Source organism: Apteryx mantelli, chromosome 2, assembly GCF_036417845.1.
Source record: "Apteryx mantelli isolate bAptMan1 chromosome 2, bAptMan1.hap1, whole genome shotgun sequence".
NCBI lineage: Eukaryota > Metazoa > Chordata > Aves > Apterygiformes > Apterygidae > Apteryx > Apteryx mantelli.
In genome coordinates this window covers 63,084,989-63,097,906 of record NC_089979.1, presented here as the reverse complement: position 1 = coordinate 63,097,906, position 12,918 = coordinate 63,084,989, and the positions used below count along the sequence as shown (strand labels likewise).

General features: G+C 36.7%; 1 protein-coding gene across 1 annotated transcript in view; it reads left to right on the top strand.

Annotated features, from left to right (window-relative positions):
• The window catches only part of NETO1 (neuropilin and tolloid like 1), a 50,876-nt gene extending 38,594 nt beyond the window's left edge, over window positions 1-12,282 (top strand). Inside the window, exons 5-8 of the mRNA XM_067292363.1 lie at window positions 6,789-6,902; window positions 9,128-9,686; window positions 10,867-10,941; window positions 12,199-12,282. Coding sequence (XP_067148464.1) covers window positions 6,789-6,902; window positions 9,128-9,686; window positions 10,867-10,927 — 734 coding nt within the window. The 3' untranslated portion in view covers window positions 10,928-10,941; window positions 12,199-12,282. The remainder of the gene's footprint in view (window positions 1-6,788; window positions 6,903-9,127; window positions 9,687-10,866; window positions 10,942-12,198) is intronic.
• Window positions 12,283-12,918: the final 636 nt, after the last annotated feature.

Genomic DNA, 12,918 nt, shown 5'->3' with positions numbered 1-12,918 from the left:
TTGTGCATCAAACATCTGTCAGGAAGATTTCTGTGTGGCTGTTGGTGGTTGGAGTGAAGGGGCAATCTCACAAACATCTTCTTCATCTGTATTCTGTGCGTACCCTGCAACGATGCAATGACACTCTGTTGAGATCAGCTTCTGTTATTCCTTAATTATGGCTCTGATTAAAAATTTCTGACAGTCTACATGCCTGAAACTGTATATGCCACTATTGTCCCCCCTGTAGCCTTAGCATGGATTGTATTTTTCTTGCCTATAAAACAGGCCAGGGTCTAACAGGTAGTGAGAACCCTTAGTTGAGATGCTAGTACCCTTTTCTCATTTCTGAAACTGGAGATGCCTTGAATATTCAAGATCTGATTCATTTTTTTTCACAAGGCATCCTGATCTGTTACCTTAGAAACAACTGCACAGACACTGGAGGTTCACAGCATATAAAGAACTGGCGAGTGAAGCACTATGATGACTAACTTGAAATGAGTGTTTGAATAAGTGTATGTTTGCAAGGCTTTCATATTTCAAAGGAAAGCAAGGAAAAATAATGGTTACTATTTTTCTCCTACAGTATTTGTAATACGTTTACCTGACATACTATAACAGACGAGCTGCCCTGTTCTTGTAAACAGCTGATAGTTTATATTACACAATATTCTGACTGGGAGGTTGAAAATCTTAATGTGTCGGGTTTTCTGTAAATTTCTGCTGAATGGTTATTGCATGCTAAAAGACAAAAATTTATTAAGGGCTAAATGGTGCTTTGAGACACGCATACACAACCTGTTCATAAATTTTAGTGGAAACTGCATCTGTGTATTTAAAGCTGGAACTTGACTCTAAAGATTTAAAGGTGATGTTGGTTGTACCTTCAGTTATCTCTAACTGCTGCAAACTGGTGCTGCCTGTCAGAAGTCAGTGAGAGCAGATCTCCAAAGTACACCCAGCATGTAGCACGTAAATTGTGAAGTCTTTTGGCAGCATATGGGAATAGTTAACTCATCTGCATGGAAGGGAAGGGATGTGAGTTTTCCTAGTCAGACATCATTTAGAGAGGTGGGCATTAGGGAACGGACACCTGTGTCTCAACTTAGGGACAAAGAAAGAGAAAAAGCTGTTTTGTTCACTTAGAGCTGAGAAAGAAAAAAAACTAGAAGTCATTTATGTTTTGGTTATGTGCATGTGAAAGAGTGACAAAGTAAAATGCTTGTGTTTACTCTTGCTGTGGGAGGAATGATCAGGAGGTACCGCTAGGTATAGCTTCCCGGCTTCCTTTTCTTCATGTGTCATCACGGTCTGCAGAATTAAGTTCTTGATACCTTCAGTCTTTCATCATGCAAGCTTCTGTGAATTGGAAGCATTTTTTGTGGAAACAGGTTAGTTAGCATGATCAGCATGTTCCAGCACTGTTATATATATAAAAAGAAACAAATTACATTTGAAATATGGCCATGTCTGCCTTTTTGGCCTTTAAAAAGTTGTCTTACAAGTTTCCAGACCTTCAGCAGTGAAGCTTTACAGAACAGCAGTGCTATACATATGTCTGAAGAAAAAATAGGCATACAATGCAGAAAGTTGCTAAATTTATTACTCCAGAAAATCAGTGATGATTCTCACATGATCAGAATAGTAGTAGAGCTAAGTAGCATTTAATAATCAATTAATTCTTAATAGCTGATAATCTATAGGAATGATCAGGTATTTTGTGATGAGCATTATTAGCTATTCCAAATGTCATTGTGAGTTTTGTCCATTTAAGCCCTTGCCTTTTCAGTGTTTTATATGTTTTCTAAGCATATATATCTACTTCATATTTTTGTGTGTGGTAGTCACTGCCTACAACAGATTTTGAATATCTAATCAACTAATTTAAGAATCAGAATGATGTGAGAAAAAAAAAAAGCTGGTATCGTCAAAAGATGTTTGCTCATCTGTTAAAAAGACTTGAAAAATGAATGTTTTTTCACCCACTGCCTAACAGTTCATTTCTTTTTCCATGATTTTGACAGTGATCTCCAACCTGATTAATGATAGACATGCTACACCTACAGCTTCTTCAAAGAGCTGCTTCTGAGCAGACACGCCTACATTTTAACCTAAAAGCAGATTCGTTGAACCTGGGCATATGGGATGACAGAAAACCTCTCTGTATGCACAGCAGAAATGATGTTCATCCCCTCACCTCTGAGAGCTATTTGGTGCTACTGCTGTCCTCTCTATCTGTAATCCTGCACCCTCCAAACATTCCCGGTGGCAAGGGAATCCCTCTCAGCCAACCCACATTAGAAAATATCACTCCTTCACCTCTTATTTCCTCACCACTTTGAGCTCCGAGCCTGTTTGTAAAGCCTTGTCGCCTGCAGCTTTCTTCCTATTTCCTTTTTATAAACCCAAACCTACATTTCCAGTGGAAATGTAGGGCCATGTTTAGTGGAGCAATGCATAGCTTTATGAAGTGACAGCAAAGTCCTTGTTTACAGCCAGCTTTCCTGATGATAATCATCCAAATGTGAGGGCAAGTCTCTAATGGAGAGAAGTCACTGTAGGCACTCAGTATTAATAACTATGTTTATTGTGGTAGTTCAAAGGGAACAAGGGAGAAAGGGAACAACAGTGTGGTAAGTGCAACATAGGCAAATAAGAGAGAGTTTCCACTTGGAAGGACTTAGGAGTCTAAGAAGATGAAGGTCTTGCTGTCTTTGCTCCCTGTTTCCACATTATATATATATATATATACATATATATATATATATATATATATATATATATAAAAACAACATTGGGATTGCCTCCTTACTTGTCAGCACTCATCTGTGATTTTCTGCCCCTCTGTGCTGTTTAAAGCTATCTGTAGGCAAAACACCCCGATGGTCTAAGCATCCCAGTGCCACTCTGTCCCTGAACAAAATAACTGTCTGTGCTGCTTAGAGCGCATATACTCAATCCAGCATGGAGCTTTGAACATGTGCCTTAAACACTTGCTCCTAAGCGGCCATTCTCTGTTGAGTTCATATTTAAAAAAATTATCAAACCACCTACATATGTTTTTTTTAAGATTAGACTATTAATGTTTATCTCATATTAATATCAGTCAAAGTTACTTTCATCTTGAACAGAGTTGTTTGAATGTGGCTGAGAAAGAAAATTCAATATTAAGAATGTTTATTACCAAACTTCTGAGAGCTGAATTTTTAATAGGCTTTTTTTTGGTTAGTGGCAAAGGGAAAGATAAGTAATTTTATTTTAAATCACATACTTATAGTAGTATACACTACTTAAACTGTTTAAATAATTTTATAATTTTAATAAAGTAAGTGAAACAGTCTGTCAGCATGTCTGATGGACTTTTCCCTAGGGAGGCTGAGAGAAAACTTCTTCCTCTGTTTCAAGGATGATGTGAAGAACGCCTGAGGAATTTCATTTTTCTTTCTCTTGTAGAAAAAGGAAAGATATATTTTTCAGTAAGGAACAGTGGGAAATTCCAGGTGATCTCTACTTAAAGTATTAATGTGCAGAGCATGATGCAGTGAGCTACTGAGTACATGAGGAGTCTGTATGAAACACGTAATGAGTTCAGCAGAAAATGTTTCTCACATTTAGCAGTTATTAAGATTTCAGATTTTTCCCATTCATGCTAAGCACAAACCAAGACTTCTCAAAAATATTGTGACAAGAACAGAAGGGAGGAAGAGAGAGAAACCTGAGAATAGCAGTTAGGGCAGGGCATTCATCTAAGATTAGGGAGACTCAGATGGAAATCCCTATCTTGAAACAGGCTACAAGGGTAAGTCCCCAACGTTCAATGAACTATCACATAGATATCCCAACTAGCTTGCTTAGAGCTAGTTCACATCCCAGAAGCAATGGAGTTATGTTTACTTTACATAGTGCTGAGGAACAGTATAAAAACACTGGGAAAAGTTCTGCCTTGAAGCAGAACAGCCAGGCTTCACAAAAAAGGTACATAAAAAGTCAGCTTTTGACTTTACCATATACAAATATTTTGATCTGGCCATGCTTGCATTTTATACCCATCGTATAACCCTGCAAAATTATGCTCTACACACACAAAGGCAATGTACTATATTGCTAACGTCATAACATTGCAACAGCATAAGAACTATTAATAATGCACAGATTGTTTAGTTGCTATAGTGCTAGAAGAGCAATATCATATCTCTGTATAAATATTATAATGTTATTTTATAGTATATATCCTCTTATATATCCTCTGGGATAAGTGCTCCACCTTGTGTTCAATATCCATAATTGTTGCAAAGCAGAAGACATTGCATATATAATTAGTTCAATAAGTATAAAATCCGTTTGTATATTAAGATACAAATTATCCTTACACACACCACATACATTTTACAAAAGGAAATACTGTAATTAAAAATAATGTAAAAGGGGATTGTTTAAAGTCAGTTAATCTTATTCTTTTTGTAAATATGTTATGTAAACTATAGTTTTCTATGAAAATGTTAAATGGTTCAGATACAAACTCAAAATAGACCTTTTGGTGATAAAATTTTTCTTTAATTGGTGCTTTAATTTAAATTACAGTATTTTCATGCTGTAAAAATCCAATAATTTATGGAAGACTGTTATCAAAATATCAGGTAGAATTATATGAATAATTATAATTTGCTCCTTTGTGCTATAATCATTATGAATTGTTCATTGTGCTGAAAATGTTACCTCATTAACGTCTAGGCCATTTAATGTCTTGGCAGCTCTTAATTCAAGCTGCACAGTAGAAACAATATCACCATATGATCCCAACTGCAACTTTTGATCAAATTGTGAAGTCACCTTTTCACAAAATCCAAGAATCATTGAAGTTGGCAGGGACCTCTGGATATTGCCTAGTTCAATCCTCTGCTCAAGCAGGGTCAGCTAGAACAGGTTGCCCAGGACCATGTCCAGTTGGATTTTGAATATTTCCGTAACCTCTCTGGGGAACCTGCTCTAGTCTTTGACCACCCTCACAGTGAAAAAGGGTTTTCTTGCATTTAAGAGGAAATTCCTGTGTTTCAGTTTGTGCCCATTGCTTCTTGTCCTGTCACTGGCACTACAGAGAAGAGTCTGGCTTCCTTTTCTTTACTCTCCCACCCTGGTATTTATACACATTGATAGGTTCCCTCAAGCCTTTTCTGCTTGAGGCTGAACAGTCCCAGCTCTCTCAGCCTCTCCTTGTATGAGAGATGCTCCAGTCCCTTCATCATTTTTGTGACCCTCCACTGCACTCCGTTCAGTATGTCTGTGTCTCTTTTGTACTGGGAAGCCCAGAGCAGGACCCAGCATTCCAGAAGTGGTCTCACCAGTGTTAAATAGAGGGTCACCTCCCTTGACCTGAAGGTGGGCTTTGGCTTTCCTAACCCCTTCCCTGCACAACTGGACAGTGTCCCTATATTCTTGCTGCATCATCTGACCCTACTTCCACCTCTTCTATGCTTCCTTTTTATGTTCGAATTTAGTCAGGAGATCCTTGTTCATTCATGCAGATGTCCTGCCACCTTTGCTTGATTTCCTGCATGTCACGATGGACCCTTCTTGAGCTTAGAGCAGGTGATCCTTGAAAATTAACCAGCTCTCCTCAACCCCTCATCTTTCTCAGACCATGTCCCATGGGATTCTTCCAAGCAGATCCCTGAAGAGGCCAAAGTCTGCTCTCCAGAAGCCCGGGGCTGTGATCATGCTTTTTGCCTTTCTCCCTCCTTCTCAGGATCCTGAACTCCACCTCTCATCTCTCACTGCAGCCAAGGTTGCCCCTGATCTTCACATCCCTAACCATTTTTTTCCTGATTGCAAGTATGAGGCCCAGCAGAGCCCTTCTCCTCCTCGGTTCCTTGATCACCAGTGTCACAAAGTTATCATCAATGCACTGTAGAAACCTTCTGAACTGCTTGTGCCTCCAACAAATATCAGACTGGTTAAAGTCCCTGTGAGGATTAGGGCCTGTGAATGTGAGGCTTCTTCCAGTTGTCTGTAGAAAGCCTCATCTACTTCTTCTGCCTGATCAGGTGGTCAGTAGCAGACACTCACTGCAACGTTGCCCGTGTTGGTTTGCCCACTAATCCTGACCCATAAAATTAAAAATTGTTATACAATTTTGGAGTGGTATCTTTACAAGCCGAACACCTAAAGATCTCACAATACTTGAGTAGCATAGTTTAGAAACATGTACAATTCCTACTGATGGCATCCAAGATGCTTCTTCACATGTGGCCTTCCGTAAAACTTTCATCCTGCAGCTTTGGTAGCGTTAGGGACATGATTCTCCTAGACCATGGGCTTCAGGGACACTACGAACACTGTTGCTGTTTTTAATCTCTACTCCTGTAATCAAAAGGGTACCTTTTTTACTGGTGCCTCTCTTAAGATCAAATTTTTTTTAAAACAATTTTATTTCCTCTGGGTATAAATGCTCAGACACCATTGATATGGGCACTAAAGTACACCTTCATTCAGTCATGACATGACAAGTAGTCAAATAAAACTGGAATATCAGCAACAAACTTTAAAATGAACTCTTTGCCATTAGAATCAAACTAGTAGAAGGAGGTCCATCCACCTTAGACACAATTGAAAATTCCATGCCACAGAATAATAAACAGTGTGTGACTCGAGTGCTGTCAGTGCAACATGTGGAATAATAAATACGCTGAAGGAATCTCTGTTGTATAGCTTTCTCCTCTTAAAGATTACATGATCATTTTTAGCTGTGTTTGATGGGGAGAGTTGAATGATTTACTACTTAATATCAGCTTTCTTTCTCTTGTTTTCAGCCCCTTGTGGAGCCAACACATTCTTTTGCCACAGTAATATGTGTATTAATAATACATTGGTCTGCAACGGACTCCAGAATTGTGTGTATCCTTGGGATGAAAACCACTGCAAAGGTAATGTGTAGAATTGCAACTGTCAAGTTATCAGGCTGCATGGGATACAGAATCATTATCCTTAGTGTCTTGTTAGATATGTGCCAGATGGGTCAAAGCGAAGAAAGAGTAAATTTGGGGCAGTGTACATCAAGCAATGGAGAAAATGAAGAAAGGTGGGAATAGTGACGGATTTTGCTTTCAGTTTGCGTTTGTTTTGCTTGGTGTTAATTTGACTTGGTTATATCCTTCTGGCAGGTTTTCTGATCACTTGGTTTCTGTTTTCTGTACAATCTAAAATGTAATTAAAAATCATCTTTTGGTTCCTTTGTCATATTAACTTTGTAGTGGAATAGCATGTGGGTAGCAGGTGTCTTTTAGCTGCATGCCATGCCTATAATAACACCACTAAAAAACACAGGTGAAGTGACACTATAAAAAGCAGCCAAATCCACCTATAATCCTCCAGTGAAGCTGAAGTGCAAAGAAGAAGCACAGGAAATCAGGCATAACGTCTATTTCATAGGTAGGCATTGATGTTCCCAACCAGATGTTGACAGTGGTTTCCAAATATTGCTCTGTATTTCTGAAAAAAATTAGCATCTGTGTTGTTTTCAGAGAAAAAGAGCTTAACTAACTTGCATTACAGGCTAGGGAGACTGTTAGCTTTTTTTTCCCCCCTCCCTGCTACTGCAGATTTGTTCCTGGAAACATGGGATATGCCAAATTTAGGAACCAATCAAGAAAAAATTCAGAATGAGGTGGATTAGCAGTCAGCCCCTAAGTCTGCTGAAGCCTGTAAAATCCTGACAAGCAATGCAATAGAGTAAAACAGAAATGAAATCATATTTCAAAAGAACAAAACAAAACTGTGACATGGAATAATATTCTTCAAAAAGCTAAGCATACAATTGGGAAAGAATTATCTGATCTCCACTTCTTCTTCAGCAAAGAGGAAAACAGAAACCCTTCCCCTCTCTTTAATTTCCATCTTTCATTTGGGTTTCCTATTGAGTCCTGTGCATTTACCTCTTCTTATATTTCTTATTAAAAATAATCACGTTTGCTGGGTCCCACAAAAAGGCTGTTGGCTGCTCTGCTGCTTTTTCTAAATCAGATACTCCCCCAGAGTCTTTGTCAGACAGTTAGAGAAACTCCAAATGAATCTACCAGCATACGCAATGAGGAGTACTGAAAAGTTCACTTTTGGTATCTAGATTACAGAGAGATGGATGTCACTGTTTTGGTGCAAATAAATTTCACTTCAAGGGCTTTTTATTAAGTCCTTTGGTATGTTTTAGGTTGCCAGGAAAAATTATGCTAAACTGGGAGCTGAAATTTAATCGGAGGTGCCAGTCTTGACTGATGCCAGTGCTTTCAGCTTGGTTTTCTGCAAGGCTCAGTCACCATCTCATGTATCTGCAGCCATTTGAGAGCAAACCACAGAAAAATATGCAGAACAGTAGAGTGAAACTGCATTCCTTTTGTAGTATTTTACTGTGTATATTCCATTTTTCTTCTTTCTCAACACTGAATTTGTTGGTTAACTTCCTACCAGCCCTTGGGTAAAGGATAGGGCATAGGATCAGCTTTTGGATTTTGACTATGGGTATTTTGAAATGTTCTGGTAATTAATAGGTCTTAATCCAAATTGCACATGATTTCTTTTCCTTTGTGAAATCTCAATTAGAACAACTTTTCTATTTTTTCCTGATTTAGCTTTTTTATTGAATACTGCCAATGGCCCCAGTCAGTTGATATTAGGAGTTCAGAGGAGTTCCCAATGCAAAGAAAAATTTCTTTTTAAATCCTGTAAACTCTTGTAAACTCTATCATTGATTCTATTTTCCTAGCTGCATATATTTACTGGAAGAGGCAGAAAGTAAAGAAGAAAACTCATATAACAGTCTTGGGGGCTTTAGCAGGCAAATGGAGTTGAGAGGTGACATTAAAGTCATCTGTTTGTTATGGCGATTGCTTTTTGAAGGAACCTAAGTAATCCTTTCATCTAATTAAGCTTATAATACATCCTGAATAAATCAAGTGATTCTTCCAAAAGAAAAGGCTGGGGCAATTATGTGTTGTTTATTTGGTTTTCCTGACCAGCTGATTTTTTCCCCAGTGAGACTGATTAGGTGAACTCAGACATAGACTAGACACGACTTTGCAGTAAGCTGTGAACCTGTCGTGGTTGTGTTCACTCTTGAATCGGCAATTAATGCTCTGCTTTTTTTTCTGTCACACAGAAAAAAGAAAAGCTAACCTATTGGACCAACTTACCAATACCAGTGGGACTATAATTGGGGTGACCTCTTGCATTGTGATCATCCTCATTGTTATCTCTGTTATAGTACAGATCAAGCAACCTCGTAAAAAATTTGTCCAAAGGAAAACAGACTTTGATCAAACAGTGTTCCAGGAGGTGTTTGAGCCTCCTCATTATGAGTTATGCACCCTTAGAGGGACAGGGCCTACCGCTGACCTTGCTGATGTTGCAGATGACTTTGAAAATTATCATAAACTGCGGAGATCATCTTCAAAATGCATTCATGACCATCACTGTGGATCACAACTGTCTAGCACTAAGGGCAGCCGTAGTAACCTCAGCACAAGAGATGCTTCTGTCTTGACAGAAATACAACCACAGCCTGTAAAACCCCTCATTCAGCCCATGAACAGGAGAAATATCCTTGTCATGAAGCATAGCTACTCACAAGATGCTGCAGATGCGTGTGAGATAGATGAAATTGAAGAGGTACCAACCACAAGTCACAGGCTGTCAAGACATGATAAAGCTGTCCAGCGGTCAGTATCAATAGATTTTTGATGAAGACTATTGTGTAAGGACTTGATTGCTCAAACATAATCACTCTTTATTCAGTATAGACATATTCTCTTTCTTCTTCGTTTATGGTTTAAGTTTCTATTTCCCGATAGCACATACCATTATATTATCTCTCTTCCTTTGCCCCTTTCACCCATCTCTTCCCTAGTTTCCTGAAAATTTTTGTATCTCAGTTTTTACCTTTCTACTTTATATCTTTCTTTTTCTTTTACTATTTTATACACATACCCCTGCACATGCACACACAGTTCAACAGAGAGCAGGTAAAAATTTTAAAAACCAAAGAAGATTTCCTGCAAATCTAGTTTTTGAAAGAGCTATGTGCACGTGGTTTCCTTGTAGCTAAGAGGTGGCCTTGAGTACCATTCACTATTGGTCCAGCATATCTAAATCAACACATCAATAAAAAATACATTTATCCATTTTGATGCATGGCACAATAATGAGGAACATTATCCTGGGATAAGGAAACTCCTTTTCCTATAAAACATTATTTTCTACATAATGAATGGCAATATTTGCAAAACTTTATTGTATCTGTTCTATTATTAACCATAATATCTCAGCTTGTCATATTAACATGCATATATATAAATATAAAATATATATATATGTATCACTTAGACTATGAGAAAGCATCGTGAATAGAGAATACTCATATATTTACATACAAGAATGCAGTTACAATAAATCTTTCTAATCAATGATAGACTGCCATGATATTTTTAATACAAGAGCTATTTCTACTGTATATTGCACTTTGAACGCCTGTAAATAAGAATGATTAAAAGTTTGCAAGTAAAAGAAAAAGAAAACCAGAAACTATTATGAACCATTTATTTGAAAAAGAATACTCAGAAACTCTTTAGATATATTTGTGTTTTGTCTTGCATGCATTATTAATGCACTTCTTGTGACTGTTTACATGCCCTCCATATTTTCTTTGCATGTTAAGGCATTTCTGTCTCTTAAAAAAGTAGTTATTTAATTATTTTAATCCAATTGCATGCCAGTGTGAATTACTTCATGAATATCGATCAGATTATCAAGGTGTACTGTTTATTAAGTATCTATATGCATATATTTCTTTTTTTCTATGCAAACATTATTATGTTGAATGAAATAGCCATAACATTCCAGGTTCTGCCTCATTGGGTCTCTAAGCAAACATGAGTCTGAGTACAACACAACTAGGGTCTAAGAGACAAACCTGAGGTAAGTAACGATACCTAAACAACAAATGAACCATCTGTTGCATTCCATTTTATCTGTTATATTGTTAAAATGTCTGTTAGTTCTCAAGTTATATGCTACTCTGTATAAGTCTTTGCATGGAGAGAGGCAGGTTTGAATACACATGACCACTTTAACATTATAAACTAAGCAAAATCTATTAAATTCTTATTCCTGACAGTAACCATCCCATAGCTAAATATAATCTGCATTCTAAACACATCATAAAGACAGATGCTTTGCATGGCTCTGGTGTTTCATTTATTTTTTATTTATGAAAATAAAATTTAGAGTCCCAGCATGTGAAAATGTAAGTAAAACTTGGAAATCTAACCCAAGTTTTAAAGATGTAGAACTATCTGTTTTCAGTTCATTTTGTTCATTCAACATTGTGAAGTGTTGGGGAAGGGTGTGTGGGAGTACTGTTATCTTCAGTGACTCCGTAGTACTAATGTTAATATTTGCAAATTACACTTCATTTTCATTGGATCTTTTCCTAGGGTCTTTATTTTTGCATAATTTGTACAAAATAATCAACAAAATTTAATCTGAATAAATATAATCTCCAATTTTTTATAATGGAGTTACAGATAGCCGAGTCTGACAATTTATTTCTATCTCTGTATAAGCATAGGTATGTGTATATACATGTTTATATGTGTACATACAAGTTTATATGTGTATATATGTATACACCAATTTTACTGGGAGAAAATATATAGATGCTTTTATTGTTTCTAGGTAGTTTAGATAAATATCTGTCTTTTTTTTAATAGGGAAAACATTTTAACTTTGTTTTGCTTTCAGAGAAGAACTTTTTATACAATCACGGGAACTGTGAATGGAAAAATCTATAGTGAACTATTTCAGCTGTTTGAAAGAGAGAGTGGACATGTTTCTAAATTCATTCCACTGCCTTTATCCAAACCTAAGAATTGCAGACATTTTTTACTTCCTCAACAACTTATTCCCATTGCACAATAATATATTTCTTTTGTAATTTGGTTGCTGGCCACCAAGTGCTCCTTAGTTTTTAAATACATTTTGAGATTTGCTGGAAACTTGAAGAAGAAATTAGTTCCTGACTGAGACTGTCCCAGCTTTTTGTTGTTGCTGTTATCTTAGTTTCATTTCAGTTGATATGTTTTATGTCTTTGTTATCTACTTGTATGTTGCGTGATATGTGAAAGAAGATTTACATTGAACTTTTGTTGTATGTACATTGTTTTCATTATATAGACTGCTTGAGAATAGTGCGCTCCTGGGTGATTTTGAACATGCTACAATGAAATGTGAAACTATCGACCTTGGAAACACCAGCTAGAGGTTTTATGGACTCTCTGACCAGCTATTCTCATATCATGACAAAATTCAGCAAACAGTGTTGAGTAAAATTACTAGAAGGCAATAAGACTTTGGTTATTATGCTTATCAGTCATTTCTCATTTTCTTTTTTCTCTCTTCCTTCTTTTGGTTGCAAGTAAAATTCCCAATTTCAGGAACAATTTATTGAAATCAGGTATTTAGCCATCCATAATCACTTCAATAGAAATGTTTGTTGGATAAGCATCTAGCAATATGACTGAACTTGACATTGAGAAAATAATCTGCATGCATGTTACTGAATATTTGAGTTGGCAAAAATCCCTTGATTAAACACATTGTAAAAAGCATGCATTCACAATTATTGCTGTTACTGTTCCATTTCTGTGTCATATGCTTGCTACTTGTAACTTTTTATATAAAGATACATAAAACAATGTATAATAATTTCTTACCTTGAGTTTAATGGCAATGTTTTCTTTTACTAAATAAACAAAACCTGTGGTATAATTCACAATTTTAAACTCAAAGTTTAGATTTTAGGAGCTTAAAACCTAGATACCTCAGATTCCCGAGAATGAGTTCTTCCATCCCTCACTTACTAACAAAATACATGAATTTCTTAAGATTTAAATG